Below are 22,501 nucleotides of genomic sequence, written 5' to 3' on the forward strand. Positions count from 1 at the left end.
GACTTTTTATTTTTCCTAGAAGCCTCTCATGAGGAACTTTGTCAAACGCATTCTGAAAATTCAAATACACTACATCTACCGGTTCACCTTTATCCATATGTTTATTAACCTTTTCAAAAAATTGAAGCAGATTTGTTAGGCAAGACTTGCCTTGGGTAAAGCCATGCTGACTTTGTTCCATTAAACCATGTCTTTCTATACGTTCTGTGATTTTGATATTTAGAACATTTTCCACTATTTTCCCTGGCACTGAAGTCAGGCTAACCGGTCTGTAGTTTCCCGGATCGCCTTGGAGCCCTTTTTAAATAAGCAAATAAAAGAGCTGAGACACTGATAGCAGTAACAGAAAATGTTTCCTTTCCAGCAGTATTCCAAGAAGACTCCTACAAAGTTACAGTGCTACCACATACATGTTACTCCTGGGGGAATTCTGCGCAAAAAAATGTAAAATTCTGCAAACTTTATATTGGTCAAAATAACACAATTTACATACAGTCCTTAATTACATTTTAAATTAATACAGAAAAGGAGTTATTGACTCTGGGAGCCGTGACTTCTGTTCTCGTTCCCTTCGCCTTCCCCGCCCATTTTCCCCATCCCGCAAATGACTGCACACGTTACACCATAATTTGGAATTAAGCAGCCGCAGCTTTTATTAACTTATTAACCATTAATATGAAATCAACAGCATGAACAACTTCACCCCACCCGTGCCAATCCTTTCCGATTCTACCACTTTCCCGGGACAGCTGAGAAGGGACATAATAGAAGTTTATAAAAATCACAAGTGGGACAGAACAGGTCAATAAAATAATTTACCCTTTCAAATAATACTAATGACGCGAGGAAATGCCTCACTTTGCCAGTAAGATATAATCGATTCTTGAGAGAGAACTATGTGGGTTGGAATAAAAAGTATATTCTCTCTGCATTGGATATAGAGTCCTCCAGACATCAATTAACTCTATCTGCTTACAGACGGCATCCATGCCTTCTCCTCTCTTCCCTGACATGGCCCCTCCCAATGACGATCTGTCCAGGGTCCCGCCACAACACAGTTAAAGTCACCAGCTACTATTAACAATCCCACTCTATGTGATAGTAATACCCCATGAACTCCTTTAGATATTTCTATGGGTTTATGGTTGGTGTGTAGGCATTACATAGTGTAACCAATTGTCATTTCGATGCCCATCGTCCAATCACTATCACATATCTGCCATCTGAATCAGGTATTGATTGTTCTAACACAAAATCGGTAGATTTATTTATTAGTATCGCTACCCTGGCCTTACGGTCTTTTGCCTCTGCAAAAAAGCATGCACCCACCCACTCTCGCTTTAATTTGAAGCTTTCCGTAGCATTAAGATGTGTTTCTTGAAGATACACCATGTCCCCATGTAATCTCTTTAAGTGTGATAAAACCTTTTTTCGTTTGATAGGCAATCCTAACCTATGAACATTCCAGGACACAAGTTTAGTCATACTGATGCTGAGAAAATGATGGACGGCCTGTATAATGAATTATATAGCGCCTAAGGAAGGAGGGCCCCAGCAGCCCCCCCCCCCCATAGCTCTCTGTGGGATCATATAGGATGTTAGTGTCCTTATACGAATCCCCATACCCGCGTCCCTCTCACTCACACACATTCCCACATTCATTCGCACTCCCCAATCAAAATACAACCATACTCCTCTCTCTGGTAAAAACCTTCCCAACTGTTCTCCCTCCCCCCCTTACCCCATCTACAACTGCGTTGAATATACGACCTAGCGCTCCCTCAAAGGAGGAGAGTCAGATCAAGAGGGCACGCTTATGGGGCACTTGGGTGTCACAAGCCCATTGCAGATGAGGCGTACACTAATAACCAGCAGATTGAAAAACTGTCCACATGCTGCACTCTATTCGCAGCTGTGCTTTCAAGATTGTATATCATAGTTGTTTCAGTTCGGTCCCACATCGGGTTTGTTACCTGTATTTCTCACAGGACAAGCAGGATGGTTGTCCTCACAAATGGGTGACATCGAGGATGGAGCCCACCACGGAAAACTTCTGTCAAAGTTTAAACAGAACTTTGACTGGCCCCTACTGGGCATGCCCAGCAAGGCACTGACCCTGCAGCCAGCAGGGGTCTCCCTTCAGTCTTCTTTTTTCCGCGCAGCAGTTGCCACGCGGTGAAAGGAGCTCTCTAACCACGTTCCTGACAGGAATTTGGAAATTAATTTCCTAAGAAAATTTGCCCCTCAGGGGTCTCCCTTCGACAAATTTTTAGTCATCTTACGGAACCCGGTAAGGTTTTTGCCTTTTTCCATCGACTACCGTCGAATTTGGCCCTTGAGGCCTGTTGGCACTTACCGATCCCCAGCCTAAATTTTGGCTTCAGGCCATGGCAACGGGGTTCCGCCGTTGTCCGGATTGTACCCGGACTATGTCCATCACAGACCCCCACAGGGTTTGTGTGATGTGTTTGGGTAGTGAGCATGATGTCCTGACTTGCACCAAATGTGCCTTAATGACACCCAAGGGTCGCAAGGCCAGGATGGAGAAGATGGGGCTCCTCTTCCATGCACCCACCCCAACGCCATTGATAGCATCGACCTCATCGGAACCGGCACCGTCGAAGTTGTACCATCATCGTCAACCCTCCGGTGACCGTCCGCCATCGATCGCTTCTCGGCCGTCGACTCCCGTCCCTTCCCCGGATGGGCGAGGGGATCGGAAGGAAAAGCACCGACATCGACGGCATAAGTCTCGGCCTGTCGAGGATCCACAGCCATCGACCTCTGCTCAAGCCGAGCCACCGACAAAGAAGCCGCGAACAGACCGGACACCCTCCACGTCTCGTTCGCAGGCATCGAGGAAACCCTCACCCTCCCGGGGTGCGGGGGCCGTGATCCCACCGGTTACGGTGGTCCCTCCGGCCCTGCCTCAGCCTCCCTCTCCCGTCGAGCCGGGTATGGTTACCCCTGGTCTCCGGGCAGAACTGGACCGGCTGGTCCAGGAGGCCATCGAGAAAGCGATGAAGAAATTGCAACCTCCATCGGCACCGTCTCCGGCACCGATTCCAGTGCCGCCCCCGGCACCGACACCGGCACCGGCTTCGCCACCGAGGAGGGAACCGACCACCGAGCCGTTGATACAAGCGCTAGCACCGCTACTAAGCCGCATGGAGGCGCTAATGACGGCCCTTCCATCGGTGATTCCAGTGCCATCGACAACACCACCGTCTCCGACTGGATTTTCATCGGCAGGAGAAACACCGTTCCGGATTCCCCCTTCCGGGGTGGTTCCATCGGTGCCTTCTGGTATATCTCCACCGATATATCCTTCGGTTCCATCCATTCCACGCCAGGCACCGATTCCATCGACAGCACCGAAGCCATCGATGCCATTTCTGGTTCCACCTACGGCACCGATTCCACCTCGGTTTCCATCGATGCCTTTAGAGCCTCAGCCAGGTCCATCAGGGTTACAAACCCCACTTGATCCCTACGATACCTGGGGTGATGATGATGATACATCTTCTGACACGGATTTGCCTTCGCCTCCATCTCCTACAGAGAGTAGAAAAAGATCTCCTCCTGAGGATCTATCTTTCATTAATTTCGTGAAAGAGATGTCAGAAGTTGTACCTTTTCAACTACAATCTGAAGCTGATGACAGACACCAGATGATGGAACTACTTCAATTTCTGGATGCTCCAAAAATCATCGCTTCCATCCCTATACACCAGGTGTTTTTGGATCTGCTCAAGAAAAACTGGGAATCTCCTTCATCAGTGTCCCCAGTTAATAAAAAAGCTGACTCCACCTACCTTGTCCAGTCAGCACCAGGTTTCCAAAACCTCAACTGGATCATCGCTCTGTTGTGGTTGAGTCCGCGCAGAAGAAGGCCAAGCGTCTTAAGCCACACTCTTCTACCCCACCTACCAGGGACAACAAGTTCCTAGATAGTGTTGGACGGAAAGTCTATCATGGAGCTATGTTAATTTCACGCATAGCTTCATATCAACTTTATATGACTCAGTACAACAGAGCCATCCTTAAGCAGATGCAAGACTATGCTGACACGTTACCAGACCAATACCAACCGCAGCTTCAAGCCCTTCTTCACAAGGGATTTGAGGCAGGGAAGCACGAGATTAGGACTGCCTACGACATATTCGATGCTTCCACAAAAGTTTCAGCCACAGCCATCTCAGCCAGACGTTGGGCTTGGTTAAAATCATCCAACCTTCGCCCAGAGGTTCAGGATCGTCTTGCTGATTTACCCTGCTTAGGCGATAATTTGTTTGGAGAGCAAATTCAGCAGATTGTGGCGGAGTTGAAAGACCACCATGAGACGTTGAAACAACTCTCATCTGTCCCACCTGAGCTGACCTCCAAGCAACCGCAAAAGAAAGACTCTAAGAAGTCATTCTTTCGACCACGCCGTTATTACCCTCCATCGGCTAGGCCTCGTCCAGCTCGATCCTCTACTAGGCCTCAGCCGCGTCAGCCTAGGAAACAAAGGCCTACTGTAGCCCCTCCTCCTGGGCCTGCGGCTGGCCTTTGACTCCCCTGTAGGGAACACATGCCAAACCCCTCTTCCGGACATCCCTGTAGGAGGTCGACTGTACCATTTTCTACAACCTTGGTTGCAGATCACCTCAGATCAGTGGGTGCTAACAATTATCGCACAGGGTTACCACCTCAACTTCATAACTCTTCCGGCAGACTCCCCGCCTCTTCAAGCGTGGAGTCTATCCACCCATTTGGCTCAATTACAACAGGAAGTATCCCTTCTTCTGCAATCAAATGCTATAGAACCTGTTCCTCCCTCTCAACGAGGCAAGGGATTCTATTCCAGATACTTCCTAATACCAAAGAAATCGGGGGGACTACGTCCCATTTTGGACCTTCGAGCCCTCAACAAATACCTTCAAAAAGAGAAGTTCAAAATGGTAACCCTAGGCGCGCTGCTCCCTCTGCTACAAAGAGGGGATTGGCTGTGCTCTCTCGACCTCAAGGACGCTTATACCCACATTGCGATCACACAATCCCATCGCAAATATCTGCGGTTTCTAGTTGGCCACGACCATTATCAATACCGTGTCCTCCCTTTCGGTCTAGCTTCTGCCCCACGAGTCTTTACCAAATGTCTCGTAGTGGTAGCAGCATTCCTCAGGAAGGAAGGTGTCCACGTCTACCCATACCTGGACGATTGGCTAATCAGGGCCTCCACCCAACAGATAGCTCAATCCTCCCTAAAATTGACAATTCAAACACTCCTTTCCTTAGGGTTTCTCGTCAATTACGAGAAATCTTGCTTAGTCCCCTCTCAAACCTTATCCTTCATTGGGGCAGACTTGGACACCTTACAGGCAAAGGCTTACCTTCCTCTTCAGAGGGTCCACACCCTAATGTCCCTGGCTCGCCAGCTCCAGTCTCAGAACACTGCCACGGCTCGCCAGTTCCTCATTCTCCTAGGGCACATGGCATCCTCGGTTCAAGTCACTCCCATGACCCGACTAGCCATGAGAGTAACACAATGGACTCTACGACACCAATGGATTCAAGCTTTTCAGCCTCTGTCCTCCATAGTCACAGTCACACAAGCGCTGCGCCTATCCTTAACCTGGTGGACGACTCAGGTCAACCTCCTTCAGGGCTTACCCTTTCTTCCACCGGATCCGCAAGTAATCCTAACCACCGACGCTTCTCACATCGGTTGGGGAGCCCATGTGGACGACTTTCAAACCCAAGGGTTATGGTCCAAAGAGGAAGCCGAACACCAGATCAATTTCCTGGAACTTCGAGCAATCCGCTATGCGCTCCGCACTTTCAAAGATCATCTCTTTCATCAGATAATCTTAATCCAGACGGACAACCAAGTGGCCATGTGGTACATAAACAAGCAGGGAGGCACCGGCTCCTTCCTTCTGTGTCAGGAAGCTGCGCAGATCTGGGCGGAAGCCCTCTCCCACTCCATGTACCTCAGGGCCACTTACCTGCCGGGAGTAGACAATGTATTGGCAGACCAGCTGAGCCGTGTCTTCCAACCGCACGAGTGGTCACTCGATCCTCTGGTAGCGACCTCTCTGTTTCACAAGTGGGGTTCTCCCCGCATAGACCTCTTTGCGTCCCCTCAGAACCACAAAGTGGACGATTACTGCTCTCTCATTCGGAGCCAGCACTCTCGGCCGAGGGATGCATTTTCCCTCACGTGGACAACCGGTCTGCTCTATGCATTCCCTCCACTTCCTCTTGTGTCAAAGACTCTCGTGAAGCTACGCCAGGACGGGGGGAACCATGATCCTGATAGCACCTTACTGGCCACGCCAAGTATGGTTTCCAATACTCCAGGATCTCTCCATCCGCAGGCACATTCCTCTGGGAAAGGACCCGCATCTGCTCACTCAAAACGACGGATGCCTCCTCCATCCCAACCTCCAAGCCTTGTCCCTGACGGCATGGATGTTGAAAGGTTAGTCCTTCAGCCTTTCAACCTTTCAGATTCCGTTTCTCGGGTCCTGATAGCTTCACGAAAGCCTTCCACAAGAAAGTCTTACTCATACAAATGGAAAAGGTACACATCATGGTGCACTTCTCAGTCCCTTGATCCCCTTTCCTGTCCAATCTCCAAATTCTTGGACTATTTATGGCATCTCTCTGAATCAGGTCTTAAAACCTCTTCTATCAGAATGCATGTCAGTGCGGTAGCCGCCTTCCATAAAGGTGTACAGGGTGTCCCTATTTCAGTACAACCCCTAGTAACACGTTTTCTTAAAGGCTTGCTCCATCTGAAGCCACCCTTACGTCCTCCGGCCCCATCTTGGGACCTTAACCTGGTTCTTGGTCGTCTAATGAAACCTCCTTTCGAACCTCTGCACTCCTGTGAGTTAAAGTATCTCACATGGAAAGTGTTATTCCTTTTGGCTATCACTTCAGCTCGCAGGGTTAGTGAATTGCAGGCCCTAGTTACCTATCCGCCTTACACTAAGCTCCTGCAGGACCGGGCGGTACTTCGCACTCACCCTAAATTTTTACCTAAGGTAGTTTCGGAGTTTCATATTAATCAATCCATCATACTACCTATCTTTTTTCCCAGGCCCCACTCCAACTCCGGGGAACAGACTCTGCATACCCTAGACTGCAAACGAGCTCTAGCATTTTATCTAGACCGTACAGTTGCTCACAGGAAGAGCACTCAATTGTTTGTCTCCTTCCATCCTAACAAGTTAGGACATCCTGTGGGTAAGCAGGCTCTTTCCTCCTGGTTGGCGGACTGCATTTCTTTTTGCTATCAGCAAGCTGGCATTCCCTTTCAAGACCGTGTGAAAGCACACTCTGTGCGGGCCATGGCGACGTCAGTGGCACACCTTCGATCGGTGCCGCTTCCTGACATCTGCAGGGCTGCAACCTGGAGTTCTCTCCATACCTTTGCAGCCCACTATTGTTTGGACAAAGCTGGAAGACAGGACTCCATCTTCGGCCAATCTGTCTTGCGTAACCTTTTTCCAACGTGATGTACCAACACCCTTCCACCTTCCCGGTAGGGTGCGGATGCCCTTTACCAAATTCCACCCCAGTTGTAGTGCCTGTTGCATGTCATTGGGTGCATTTGGTGCAAGTCAGGACATCCTCAGCTCGGTACTCACCCATTTGTGAGGACAACCATCCTGCTTGTCCTGTGAGAAAGCAAATGTTGCTTACCTGATGTAACAGGTGTTCTCACAGGACAGCAGGATGTTAGTCCTCACGAAACCCGCCCGCCACCCCGCGGTGTTGGGTTCGTTTTAGTTTTTACTTTTTAGGCACTGCCTGTAGCTTTGAAAATCAGACTGAAGGGAGACCCCTGCTGGCTGCAGGGTCAGTGCCTTGCTGGGCATGCCCAGTAGGGGCCAGTCAAAGTTCTGTTTAAACTTTGACAGAAGTTTTCCGTGGTGGGCTCCATCCTCGATGTCACCCATTTGTGAGGACTAACATCCTGCTGTCCTGTGAGAACACCTGTTACATCAGGTAAGCAACATTTGCTAAACTAACTTCTCGAGAAGAAAAAAGGCAAAGCGTGGTTGAAACCTTTTAGCACTGACTTTGTCCAAGACTTTGTGTCCCTGCAGTTTCTTATGCTGGTCCTTCCACATGAGCTTGTAGGAATTTCTGGGCTTCCTCTGGTGAGGTAAAGCTATGCATTGTCCCGTCCTGCCAGATTTTCAGCTTGGCGGGGAATTGAAGGGCAAACTTGATCTTTTTGTCAAACAGTTTGGAGCATATTGGGGAAAATTTCCTTAGTTGTTGATACACATGGACCAAATAGTCCTGTGTAATGTGGATACATTGGCCTTTATAAGTAATCTCTGGACGCTTCTGGTAAGCAAGCTAGATGCACTGTTTAATCGCAGAGTTTAAAATTTTTGCAATCGCAATTCTGGGTCTCGAGTCGGTTATCCGGCAGATCCCCAATCTGTGCACCCTTTCAACGCGAACTACACCCTTTAGGTGTTCCAGGCCTACCGCTTCCGGGAGCCATTCCTCCAAAAAAGCTATCAGGCCATTATCATCCACCACCTCCGGCAATCCCAAGAACCGCAAGTTGTCCCGCCGAAGTCAGTTCTTCATTTCATCTAGTTTATCTTTGCATTCCTGAAGAGCCCCCGCCTGGACTGTAATTTTTTCTTCGTTCGCAGTCAGCCCTTCTTTCAACCCTGCTATTCTCCCCTCTATCTGCTCGATTCTCAGGCTCAAGTCTGCTAATCTGGTTTTTACCTCTGTGAGTTGTTCGGCTATCCCAACCAGTTTGAAATCCAACGTGGAGTCCAAAGTCGTTTTTAGAACTTCCACTGTGAGCGGAGTCGCTAGCGAGGGCCCTGGCTCTCCTGCTGCCATTTTAGGTTCTGCGGCCTTCCCCTTGTCTTTGTCCTTATCCTTCTTTCCTCCCCTAGAGGCCATCAGTTGCAGAGATTTGTTCATAAAATGAACAATCGACATGTGCCGGCTTGATTCTTGAGTTTAACACACTATAACACCCCCGGAAAGAGGCGATGCCGGTAGATTCAGGGCTCTGGCACCCAGAGCTAAGGGAGAGTGTGTCCTCCTTAGCACATCACCCCACGTGACCTAGATCTGCTTTCATTCTTAAATTTTTTTTTGTTTTAAATTATGTATCTTGCCATATTATGTCATTTGTTATATATTACAAAAAGACACTTACTCTTCTCCACGCCACTTTAAAAATCTTGAAAACATTAACTGAATGAAAAAATATTTTTAAAGTGGAAGGTAGTAGTTTCATACACTGCCCAAATCAGTACCATCAACCACCTACTTTAAAATATTTAATTTTTATATATTTTGTAGAGAAAAAATTGTGAAATTTTTTAGAGGATTTTTTTTATGCATATTAAAATATACTTGACATCATCATTAGTTGCTTCCCAAATTTAAAGGCAATCAAGTTTATACATAATCCCATGCAAACATATCAAAAATACTTAAGTGAATCAAATTCTTGTGTTCTCCTGTCAGTGGCATAGCTACGGATGGGCCTAGGTGGGCCGTGGCCCACCCAGTTCAGAGTCAGGCCCACCCAAGTGTCCAGGGCCGGCAAAAGATGGAATAAATTTGCGTATGCACTGATGCTAAAAATGAGCAGAACACTGCGGAGATCTTCAGCCAAGCCCATCCCAAGAGAAAAGAAATCCAGTGATGGGCCTGGAGCTAGCCTGGAGGCAGCCCACACACACTGGCTGGCCCTGCAGCAGCCCCATTCCCTTGCATGAGTTTCCTTGTTTACATCAAGCACATGCAGAAGGAGGGGGTGGGGCCTGCTTGTGCGTGCGGGCTGGCTTCAGGCCTTGAGCTGGATTTCTTTTCTGTTCTTGTTGCTACAGCTGCCAAATGGACCTGCCTTGGAAGAAACACAAAATCTGGACAGCAGTTAGAAGCTGGGAAGGGGCTGATTTTGCAAGGAAAATAAGCTATTAGGGGAGTAGGGAAGAGAGAAGTCAGGAAGGGATTTGTAGAGTGAGGAATCAGAAGTAAGGGGAGGACAGGAGCATTTGGGAACATGAAGGAGCACTAGAGAGGGTCATATGAGGTATGGGAGGGGGGGAAAAGATGTCATGGAAAGATTAGGAGGGAAAAGGGGCCATGGGAAATATAGCAGCTAAGGGGAGAGGAGGAAGAGGATTGGGAAGGAGCTGTAGGGAAGGGAGGGAGAGGACCCAAATATAGAGCCTCTTCCCATGTTTCTTCCATGGTCTTTCCCCGCTTCTGGTGACTGAGCTGAGAGGGTGACTGCTCAGTATCATAGACAGCAGCTCAGCCAGCCACAGGCAATGCGCTTACCTAAAAGGGGGCTGCTCTGCTCATGGGGTCTCAGAGAGTAGGAAGGAAGGGAAAAATGGAGTTTTGAGGATAATGGATGCACGAGGATTGAAGGAGAAGAGAGGACTCAGGAATTGGGGCTAGTTGGGTCTATAGGGAACAATGGGAACTCGAGTTTGGTGAGGGATGCCATAGGAGAATAAGAAATTGGCGATTCATAGGAATGTACCTCACCCATCCTACCCTTTATTCAAGCGGGGGACTGATGTGTGCCCAGGATCTGAAAGATGTATATCCATACCTAACTATCCAGCCTTCTCATTTACAGTATCTCTGATTCATTGTGGATTCTTCTCACTACCAATACAAAGTTCTCCTCTTTGGGCTCTTGAGAGCTTCAAGAGTCTTCATGAAAGGCCTAGTAGTAGCAGTGGATCACCTTCAGTGTTGGGGGATTTGTCTTTTTCCTTACCTGGATGACTGGCTGGTGACAGGGTCTTCTGAAGCAGTGGTTTTGGACTACCTGCAGAAGACTATTCAGTTTTTTAATTCACTAGGGTTCATAGTCAACTTTCCTAAGTTGAACCTCATCCTTATCCAGAGAATCATATTCATAAAGATGTAGATGGTCTCATTGAAGGAGAGAATTCCTTCCATTTGTCAAACTCTGATCCAGAACTTGCTGAAGCAAGATCCAAGTACTATCCCAAGCAGTCCTGGTCATCCTCAAACACATAGTGGCAGTGGTGTATGTGGTCCTCATTACGCGCCTCATTATAAGATTTCTTCAATAGAACCTCAGTTCTTGGTGGGATCAGCTACATCAGTCCTTGTTGCATCCCGTATGAGTAGCCATGGAGAGGAAATCATCCCTCCTTTGATGTCTGTGTCCATAGATCTTAGAGATAGGTGCCCGTCTTCATCTCATCAGTTAATGCTGGTGATGGATCTGTCTATCATGGTAGGGTGCATACCTAGACTCCTTCTGAATTCAAGGGATTTATTTGGCAGTGGAATGCCTGTTCCAGATACACATTTTTGGAGCTGCGAGCCATACAAGATGTGTTAAGAGTTTTCTCTTTATAGAAAGAGAATTCTGATCCAAACTGACAACCAAGTGGCAGTGTACGTGGGTACAGGGTCTTGGACTCTGTTAGGAATCTATGAGAATTTGGGAGTGGGCTCTCAGTCACGGAGCTTTCCTCCAAGCAATTTGCTTTCCAAGGATTTCCAACGCAGCAGCGGTTCACCTTAGCAGAGTTTTTTTGTATCCAAAGAGTTTTTTTGTATCCAAAGCAGTCCCTAGAACAAGGTGTGGCAGACAGATTATTCAATCTCTGGGGTCGCTCATCAGAAAATAACAGGAAAATTGATATATTTTGCTCCATTTTTCAGAGAAGTTTCAGATCCGCTGCAGATGCTTTTCTGTTCAAATATGCTTACCTGCTGCATGCCTTTCCTCCAATTCTCTTGCTAGTAAAGACAGCACATCTTATCCTCATTGCTCTAGCTCGGCCAAGACAGGTGTGGTTCTCCTCAATCCCCCTGAGAGCCTATCTGGCTCTGCTAACTCAAGAGGAGGGTCGACTATGGCATCTGAGCCTTCCAACTTTCAACTTGATGGCATGGATTAGTGTTTCCCAATACTCTTCTAGAGGCTCATCTAACCTATACTAGAACCACAGTCCTTAAACTGTTACTAATTTTGTGTTGTACCGTTGGTAAACAGTGACCCTCAATCACAAAGAATACCAATAGTGTCCAAATTAATTTTTCTTTTACCAAGAACCTATAAAATAAATATATATACTAGGCTTTATTGACCTTCATAATAGGTGTCCTCGTATAGCTTAGTTACACTTTAATACTCCACCTTCTGTTTCATCATTGGTCAATGTTGGTATACTATTTTTCTCGTGTTGTGCTCTTTAAATAAATTTACTATGCTGAATCATATCAATGATGTTACTTAGCTTAATAATTGAAAGCCACATTGTTCAAATAAAATGGCCCGATAAACTCTGCCGCTCTGCCCGACACGGGACCATGTTTCAGATATTGAAAATCCTTTTTTAAAGGCTCGTTTATCTCTCCCGCTCAATATTTCAACTTGCAAACATGATGGCGTACCGGCGTTCATTTCCCTTTGCAATTGTGGCTCACCTAACCAGTCAGATTTTTAGGATATGCATGAGAGAGATTCTCATACATTGGAGACCCACAGTATGCAAATCTATATCATGTATTTTCATTGTGGCAATCCTACAATCTCAGCTGGCTAGGTGTGCCTTCAGCAGAGGATTGGAAAACTTTTCATTTCATTTTATTAAATTTCTGAATCGCTTTCTAGATACAATCACCCAAAGTAATGAACAGGCATAACATTGGACTAAATGGTTGTTTTCTCAGTGAAGAAGGGTAAACAGTGGAGTGCCTCAGGGATCTGTACTGGGACTGGTACTTTGTAATATATTTATAAATGATCTAGAAAGAGGAATGACAAGTAAAGTGATCAACTTTGCAGACTATACAAATTTATTTTGAGTTGTTCAAGCGGATTGTGAAAAATTACAGAAGGATTTTGCGACTGGATAACTGGGCATTTAAATGGCAGATACAATTTAATGTGGACAAGTTCAAAGTGATGCACATAAGGAAAAGTAACCCACACTGTAGTTACACAATTTTAGGTTCCATATTAGGAGTTACTGCTCAGGAAAAGGACCACCTGGATATCATAGTGGACAATACTTTGAGGTCTTTGGTTCAGTGTGCAGTGGTGGTCAAAAAAGCAAACAATGTTAGGAATTTTTAGGAAAGCAATGGACAATAAAATGGCGAATGTCATAATATCTCTGTATCGCTCCATGGTGAATCTGCACCTAGAGTATTGTGTGCCATTCTGGTTGCCACATCTCAAAAAAGATATTTTGCACTGGAAAAGGTACAGAGAAAGGCAACCAAAATAATAAAAGGGCTGGAAAGGCTAAAGAGTTTAGATCTGTTCAGATTGGAGAAGAGATGGCTGGGGGGCGGGGGGTGGGGAGGCGGGGGGGGGGGGGTATGCTAGAGGTCTATAAAATCATGAGTGGAATAGAATGGGTAAATGTAAATTGGTTATTTACTTTTTCAAAAAATACAAAGACTAGGAGGCTCTTCATGAAGTTAGTAAGTAGTGCATTCAAAACAAATTGGAGAAAATTATTTTATTCACGCACAGTTAAGCTCTGGAATTCATTGCTGAAGGATGTAGTTAAGGCAGATTAGAAAGCTGGGTTTAAAAAAAAGGTTTGGACAAGTTCCTGGAGAAGAAGTCAATAAGCTGTTAACCAAGCAGACTTAAGAAATAGCCACTGCTTATCATTGTACAGTAGCAGCATGGGATCTATTTACTGTTTGGAATCTTGTCACCTGGATTGGCCAGTTTGGGAAACAGGATTCTGGACTTGATGGACTCTTGGTTGGACCCAGTATAGCAAATTATGTTCTTCTATATAATATGATAAAAATCAAAACAAATATACAATAAGAACATGAATATCATACAACAAGACTAATAAAACAGACATTACAACATTAAAACACATCCATACCCGGGACTGAATACATTTTACCCCACTCCACAACTTCATTCTCAATCACTTTTATGGGGCATTTAACCATTTTTGAACCCTTTTCTGAACCTCAAAAGATTGACCTCATAGCAAAAAAGGAAGATAATTCTATAAACAAGGTAATGCAGCAGAAAAGGCTCTATTTTGAAGGTGCACGTAGTGAAGCTTTTATGCTGGAAACTGTAACATGGATTTCTGATTAGACTTAACAGCCCACCTACTCTCATACCAGCCTATTCTACTTCTCAAATACCTGGGGGGGGGGGTAGTTACCTCTTGGGCTTTTAAACACTAAAACCAGACATTTTAAACTAGCATCATAAAGAAACAGGAAGCCAGTGTAGCTGTAATAACAAAGGTGTTGCAGATATTCATTGAGGGCTGTCAGTTAATTGAGCAGCAACATTTTGTATGATCTGTAATTTATAAATAGCTTTATCCAGCAGCCCCAAGTGATATTGCATTGCAGTAGTCAAACTGAGAAATAACTAATCATAACTATTTTCTTCAAAACATCCATATCCAAAAAGGTTTCAACTGCCTCTCCAATTTTAAACCCCAAAATGCCCTCTTTGCCACTGCTGAGATCTGTCTGTTCAGGGTTAGCTATGGATCCAACCTAGCATGGATGTTGAATGCTTAATAGTCTCCTCATTATCACTAAGGACATTGTGATTTTGGCCAGGAAGCAATCTTCTAGAAGAGTGTATAGTTTTAAATGGAAGCGTTTTTCATTTTGGTGTCAGGCAGGTTCTCAGTATATTGTCGGTCAATGTGCATCTCTGCACCATTGCCACTTATCACTCTCCAGTTGATGGAGAGCCAATCTCCATCTATCCTCCGATTTCAAAGCTCATGAATGGTTTGTAGCATATGAGATCTCCAGTTGCAAAGCCACTGGGGCCATAGGACCTTAGTGTTGTCTTGGCATAATTGATAAAGTCTCCATACAAGCCATTAGAGTCAGCTTCCTTAAATTTTCTTACCTGGAAAGTGTTATTTCTAGTTGCCATCACTTCTACTAGAAGAGTTAGTGAGATACAAGCATTGGTTCATTACTCTCCTTACCTATAATTTTTCCACAACAGAGTGATCTTCCGCACTCATCCTAAGTTTTTACCAAAAGTGGTTTCTTCGTTTCATTTGTCAAGCCATTGTTTTCCCAACATTTTTCCCAAGATTTTATGCACAGAAAGGGGAGAAGGCTTTCCATTCATTAGCGTGTAAAAGGGCTTTATCTGAAGAGAACATAACCACATTGTCAGGCTTATCAACTTTTCGTCTCCTATGATCCTAACAGACTGGGTGTATCTGTTGCCCAAATGACAAGCAGAGTGTTTCACACATTGCTGCTTTCTGGCTGTCCTTCAGATCTCAGATTCTATTAAGGCTCATCAGTTGAGAGCCACAGCCACTTCCATGCTTCATCTAAGAGCCGTCTCAGTTGAAAACATTTGCAAAGCTGCCACTTGGTTGTCTGTTCACACCTCCATGTCCCACTGCTGTCTAGATAATATCTCCAAAAGCGATAGTAGTTTTTATCACGTGGTTTTGTGCAGCCTTTTCAACCAGTAGTCCACTCTCTACATGGGTGTGGGGTGGTGGTTCTGGGTTGCTTTTTCAGTAAATGCAATCCTCTGCTTCGGACTCCCTATGTGTCATGTCTAATTCAGCCCTGCTTTCGATGGAGAAAGTGAACTTGCTTATCTTAAACGGGGTTCTCCGTAGACAGCAGGATGCGTTAGCTATGCTTTATACCTGCCGCCTCCAGGTGCGGAAATTCCCATGCGTGCTCAGCACTTAAATTTTACTGGGTACTTTCAACACCATTGGATGACACCCACTGCTGTCTAATTCATCCTGCTGTTTATGGAGAACCCTGTTTACGGTAAGCAAACTTGCTTTGCTTGTTTATTCAGGCAGCAACATTTTAGAACTCATTTTGCATTGATGTGATGAAGGGAGCATTGTTCTTTACTATACTTAATACAGTTTGACATATATAGAAACATAGAAATGACTGCAGAAGAAGAACAAACGGCCCATCCAGTCTGCCCAGCAAGCTTTCACAGTTATTTTTCTCATACTTATCTGTTACTCTGACCGCTGAGGTCAGGGCCCTTATTGGTAACTTTTTGGTTCTAATTTCTTTCCACTCCTGCTATTAATGTAGAGAACAGTGCTGGAGCTGCATAAAAGTGAAGTATCAAGCCTAATTGGTTAGGGGTAGTAACCGCTGCAATAAGCAAGCTACTCCCACGTTTATTTGTTTACCCAGACTATGCAATTCAGTCCATTGTTGGTAGTTGTCTGAATGTAAATCCTCTTATCTTCATTCCCCCTGCCGTTGAAGCAGTGAGCTGCGCTGTATATTTATTCAAAGTGAAGTATCAGGCTTAAATGGTTTGGGGTAGTAACTGCCACAACAAGCAAGGTACTCCCTCATTTATTTGTGAATGCAAATCCTTTGTCCCACATTTCCTCTTGCCGTTGAAGCATAGAGCAATGTTGAAGTCGCATTAATCGTGTGAATGTTTATTGAATAAGGGTATTAATCACCAGGGAGTAGCCTTCATTCCCGCAAGCCACCCCCATGCCTCTTCTCTTCATTCACATCCTCAAGACTTTATGGATCCACAGTGTTTATCCCACACCCCTTTGAAATCCTTCACAGTTTTAGTCTTCACCACTTCCTCTGGAAGGGCATTCCAGGCATCCACCACCCTCTCCGTGAAGAAATACTTCCTGACATTGTTTCTGAGTCTTCCTCCCTGGAGTTTTAAATCGTGACACCTGGTTCTGCTGATTGTTTTGCAACGGAAAAGGTTTGTCGTTGATTTTGGATCATTAAAACCTTTCAAGTATCTGAAGGTCTGTATCATATCACCCCTGCTCCTCCTTTCCTCCAGGGTATACATATTTAGATTCTTCAATCTCTCCTCATAAGGCATTCGATGAAGACCATACACCTTTTTGGTCGCCCTTCTCTAGACCGCCTCCATCCTATCTCTGTTCCTTCGGAGATACGGTCTCCAGAACTGAGCACAGTACTCCAGGTGAGGCCTCACCAAGGACCTGTACAAGGGGATAATCACGTCCCTTTTCTTACTCGATATTCCTCTCTCTATGCAGCCCAGCATTCTTATGGCTTTAGCTATCGCCTTGTCACATTGTTTTGCCAACTTCAGATCATTAGACACCATCACCCCAAGGTCTCTCTCCTGCTCCATGCACATCAGCCCTTCACCCCTCATCGAATACATTTCTTTCGGATTTCCACACCCCATATGCATGACTCTGCACTTCTTGGCATTGAATCTCAGCTGCCATATCTTCGACCAGTCTTCCAGCTTCCTTAAATCCCGTCTCATTCTTTCCACTCCTTCCGGCATGCCCACTCTGTTGCAGATCTTAGTGTCATCCGCAAATAGACAAACCTTACCTTCTATCCCGTCTGCGATGTCGCTTACGAAGATATTGAACAGGACCGATTCTTGCGGCACTCTGCTCATCACCACTCTCTCTTCCGAGTAAGTTCCATTTACCATCACACATTATCTTCTGTCCTTCAACCAGTTTGCTGTCCAGGCCACCACCTTGGCACTCACTCCCAGGCTTCTCGTTTTATTCACTTGCCTCCTGTGCGGGACCGTATCAAAAGCTTTGCTAAAATCTAAGTAGATGACATCGAGTGCTCTTCCTTGATCCAATTCCTTAGTCACCCAATCAAAAACGTCTATCAGATTCGTCTGACAGGACCTTCCTTTGGTGAAACCTTGCTGCCTCTGGTCCAGCAATTCTGCTGCTTGTAGATAGTGAACTATTCTTTCCTTCAGCTGCGACTCCAATACTTTTCCCACCACCGAGGTGAGGCTAACCAGCCTGTAGTTTCCAGCCTCCTCTCTGCTCCCACTCTTGTGAAGCAGGACCACCGTCGCTCTTCTCCAGTCACTCGGCACCACTCCCATTTCCAGGGATCTATTGAACAGGTCAGTCAGCGGAGCCGCCAGCACATCTCTGAGCTCTTTCAGTATCCTGGGATGAACCTCATCAAGCCCCATGGCTTTGTCCACTTTCAGTTTTCCTAGCTCTTCCCATACATTCTCTTCCGTAAATGGAGTTTCATCCATTCCACTCCCCTCCAGTTTCTTGTTAACTAGCGGCGGTCCTTCTCTGAGGTGGTCTTGACCTTTTCTTTTTACATTTATTCTTTATACAGTATAGTTTGTTGTCAGAGTATGTCTCTTTTAAAGTTGCTACGGGAGAATGCTGTCAGCGCTGTAAACTATTAAATGATTAACTGGTACATAAAGTTATTAGTTAGTCCATTACTGGCTGATTTTCACTTAGATTTATTTATTTATTTATTTAGAATTTTTATATACCGCCATTCTTGTATTAGATACAAATCCATACCGGTTTACATTAAAAACAGAGTATGCAGGAAAATAGGTTTCCTAAGTCAAATACATTGAACATATTGGGTGATTTTCAGCTAAACTGAGGCACCTAGATTTTCAGCTGAAAATTCACCTTATGGCTGCTTAGGTTTAGTCTACCCAGTTTTTGTTAAAAATGGCTACCTAACTTAAATTCAACCTCCCCTGTTCCCCATGCAGTCATTCCGTCCTTCCTGATCCCAGTATTTTAATCCCTATATGCAGCACTGTGTTCCTCTTCTCTCCCCAGCCCCCCCAGTATCTTAACCTTCATTTCCATCCAGTACTGCGATCCCTCCCAGACTCCTATCTTAACCCCACACCCCTAAGATCCATGGCCTCCTGCCACTGCTGAAATTTCACCTAACAGTACCACAGGAGGGGAACTCTTTCCTGCTGGCACTGCTGATTACTATGCTGAATAATTGTATAGCAACAGGTTGTATAAGGTATCAGGACTGAGTAGGGAGGGTTGGGACTCAGTAGGGAAGGGATCGCCACATACATGGCTGATCATTTGCTCTAGGCAGAGATAGCATCTAAATGTGGGCTAGCTATCCCTGTGCTTTGATTTGGCTGTCTAGATTAGGTGCTCAGCACTGATAATCAGTGTTGTCTTTCCCACCCTCCCCACCCATTTTTCAGGCACTTAAATTTAAGTACCTGGTGAAATTAGGAACCTGGATTAGAAGGCAGATCTAGGTATGCAACCCCTTAAGTAGATGCAAACATTGTTTGAAACCTCTTAACCATTTATTATTAGCTGTTAGGTCACAGCAGAGGGAGTGAGTCCTGCCGTAGCTCACTTCAGCACTTCCTCCTGGCTGACTGCATGGCTCCTAGGCCTCTCCCCATGTTGGGTCAGATTGGGCTAGTATTGACCAGCCTGGGGAACGTGGGCATGTCGGTGCTTGATGCAACTGTGTTCAGCTTTATCCTTTAACTGGTAACCAATTTAAAGTGATCTAAACAGTTCACTTTTTAAATATTTACATCCTTAAATGCTAACACATCATAGTTAATTCTGTAGTAATTTAATGTTGCAAAGACAAATCATTAAACTCTCTTATTCTTTTCTTTTAGTCCAACAATATCAGGAAATTTGTATCCATGCTACACACATGATTTTGTTCTTGTTCCAGGGTCTGAATGCTGCTTTGTTTCATGAGAATAAAGACCCACGTACTTTTGTTTCTCTGGTGCCCACCTCTGCTCACAGCGGAGATGGAATGGGGAGTCTGATAGCCCTTCTTGTTGAGTTAACTCAGACTATGTTGAACAAGAGACTGGCACATTCTGAAGAGTTGAGAGCTCAGGTTATGGAGGTAAAATAAATACATTTTACATTTTATTTATGGATTTTTAAAATTTATATCCCACTCAATCTACAGCTCTGGGTGGATAACATAAAAAATTCACAGCACAGGGGAAATAAGGCAACAGCGTATAACTTAAACACGAACACAAAACTTCACACCATATACAGTCACATTTTAAATATAGCTAAAATCAAAGCACATTTACATCCTTAAATGTGTTAACATTTTAAGTATTTATTTTGCCAAGATTGTGTTTATACAGAATTTGGTAAGTGGAGAAACCAAAGTGGTGTAATGAGTGCATTTTAAGTTATGTTTAATTTTCAGGTTAAAGCACTTCCAGGCATGGGAACCACCATTGATGTCATCTTGATCAATGGACGTCTAAGGGAAGGAGATACAATTATTGTCCCAGGAGTGGAAGGACCTATAGTTACACAGATCAGAGGTCTACTTTTACCTCCACCTATGAAAGAATTGAGAGTAAAGGTATATACCTGGGTTTTCGAAAGGCGTGTGACAGTTTATACTTTGGAAACAAGAAATGTGCATTCTTAAAGTAGTACCACTATTATACTTTTGAACAGTTAATTCTCCTGTTTCTTTATTCATCCATGGCACACATTATGAATATTACTAGGGTTTAGTAGGGATAGGTTATGTCAACTAGAAGCTGACTAGATTTGTAACTAATTCACTGTCCTTGCTTCAATAATCTCCATATATTTTCCCACTACCGAGATAAGGCTAGCTGGCCTGTACTTTCTCACCTCCTCTCTGTTACTACTTTTGTGGAGAAGCGCAACTATGGTGCCTCTTCACAAAAATGGTAACAGGGAGGAGGTTGGAAGCTACAGGTTGGTAAGCCTTACTTCAGTGGTGGGCAAAATTAATGGAGATTCTATTGAACAAAGGGATAATGAATTATTTAGAATCCAGTGGCTTGAAAGATCCGAGGTAGCATGGTTTTGCCAAAGGCAGATTGTGTCAAACAAATCTGATCAATTGGTAGACTAGACAATTAGATCAAGGGTGTGCACTGGATGTGCTTTACTTGGATTTCAGCCAAGCTTTTGATACTGTCCCACATAAGAGACTTGTGAATAAATTGAGCAGCCGGAGGGTGGTCCTAAAAGTGAACTGGTTTAGAAATTGGTTGAGTGATAGATAACAGAGGGTAGTAATAGATGGAATTTACTCTGAGGAGAGAAGGGTGATTAGTGGAGTGCATCAAGGATGAATCCTGGGGCCAGTGCTGTTTGATATCTTTGTAAACAATATTGCAGAAGGCTTGGAAAGAAGAGGTTGTCTTTTGTGGATGACAGAGAGATCTCCACCTCAGGTAGTAGCTAAAATGAGATCTAAAAAAGCTTGAGGAGTAGTCATTGCTTGGCAATTGTTTTAATACAATAAAGTGCAAAGTCATGCTTTTAGGGAGCAGAAATCCAAAGGATCTATACGCGATAGGGGTGAGGGGCTGTTATGGATCGATCAGGAGAGAAACTTCACGATGATGGTTTATGATCTCAAGCTAGAAGAACAGCGTGACAAACTGGTGGATAGAGCTAGAGCAGGGGTCGGGAACTCATGGCTCGCGAGCCAGATATGGCTCTTTTGAGGGCTGCATCTGGCTCGCAGACAAGTGTCGCCACACTTCGCGGTTCCCCGCTGACCCAGCTGCTCCCCGGTCCTCCGCCGCCCGGGCTTAAAATGCTGTCAGCCCGGGCGGAACGCGGCAGGACAGCTGGAGTCAGCGGCACCGGCGTGCTCTCTTCTCCCCCCCCCGCGGCCCGGAAGAGGAAGTGGAGAGCATCGGGTGCCTGCGCGGGAAGAAGAGACCACACTAGCGTGGTCTCTTCTTCCGCGCCGGCACCCGATGCTCACCACTTCCTCTTCCGGGCCGCGGGGGGGAGGAGAAGAGAGCACGCCGGTGCCGCTGACTGGAGTCATCCGGGTGCCTGCGCGGGAGTCATCGGGTGCCTGCGCGGGAGTCATCGGGTGTCAGCCGGGTGCCAGCGCGGGTGTCAGCCGGGTGCCAGCGCGGGTGTCATCGGGTGCCAGCGCGGGTGTCATCGGGTGCCTGCGCGGGAGTCATCGGGTGTCAGCCGGGTGCCTGCGCTGGAGTCATCGGGTGCCTGCGCGGGAGTCATCGGGTGCCTGCCGGGTGCCTGCGCGGAAGAGGAAGTGGAGAGCATCGGGTGCCTGCGCGGGAAGAAGAGGCCACGCTAGTGTCCGACGGGAAGAAGACTGCAGCGCGGCTCGGAGGAAAATGAAGAGTTTCAACCGCGGCCGATGGGACTCCGGCTTCGCCTCCGCGAAGGCTGAAAATGAAAGAGGTTAGCTTTGGGAGGAGGCTGCTGCTGCCGCGAGTTCCCGGGGTGGGGGAGAGAGAGAGTGAATGAGCGAGCAAGCATGTGTGTTTGAGATCCTGTGTGTGTGAGTGAGAGATTGCGTGTATGTGAAAGAGAGTATGTCTGTGATTGAGAGCCTGCCTGTGAGAGAGAGAGCATGAATGTAAGTTTACAATTGGGAACCTGTATGTGTAAGTTTGTGATTGAAAACCTGTTTGTGTGAAAGAGTATGTGTGTATGATTGAGATCCTTTGTGTGTGAGAGAAATCATGTGTATGTATGATTAAGAGCCTGTGTCTATAAGTAAGAGAGAGAGCATGTGTGTCTGTGTGTGATTGAAAGCTGATTTAGGTGAGGGAGCATGTGAGTATGTGATTGAGAGCCTGTGTGTAAATGAGAGAAAGAGAGGACATGTTTGTAAGCATGTGAATGAGAGTCTGTGTGTGAGAGAAAAAGACAGCATGTATTTA

At 45.7% G+C, this 22,501-nt stretch overlaps 1 protein-coding gene across 1 annotated transcript in view; it reads left to right on the forward strand.

The window, feature by feature from the left end:
- Window positions 1–22,501, forward strand: part of EIF5B (eukaryotic translation initiation factor 5B) — a 346,296-nt gene that overhangs the window by 251,842 nt on the left and 71,953 nt on the right. Inside the window, exons 16-17 of the mRNA XM_029604785.1 lie at window positions 19,504–19,686; window positions 20,008–20,169. Of these exons, the coding sequence (XP_029460645.1) occupies window positions 19,504–19,686; window positions 20,008–20,169 (345 nt within the window). The remainder of the gene's footprint in view (window positions 1–19,503; window positions 19,687–20,007; window positions 20,170–22,501) is intronic.

Source organism: Rhinatrema bivittatum, chromosome 5, assembly GCF_901001135.1.
Source record: "Rhinatrema bivittatum chromosome 5, aRhiBiv1.1, whole genome shotgun sequence".
NCBI classification, from domain to species: Eukaryota; Metazoa; Chordata; class Amphibia; order Gymnophiona; family Rhinatrematidae; genus Rhinatrema; species Rhinatrema bivittatum.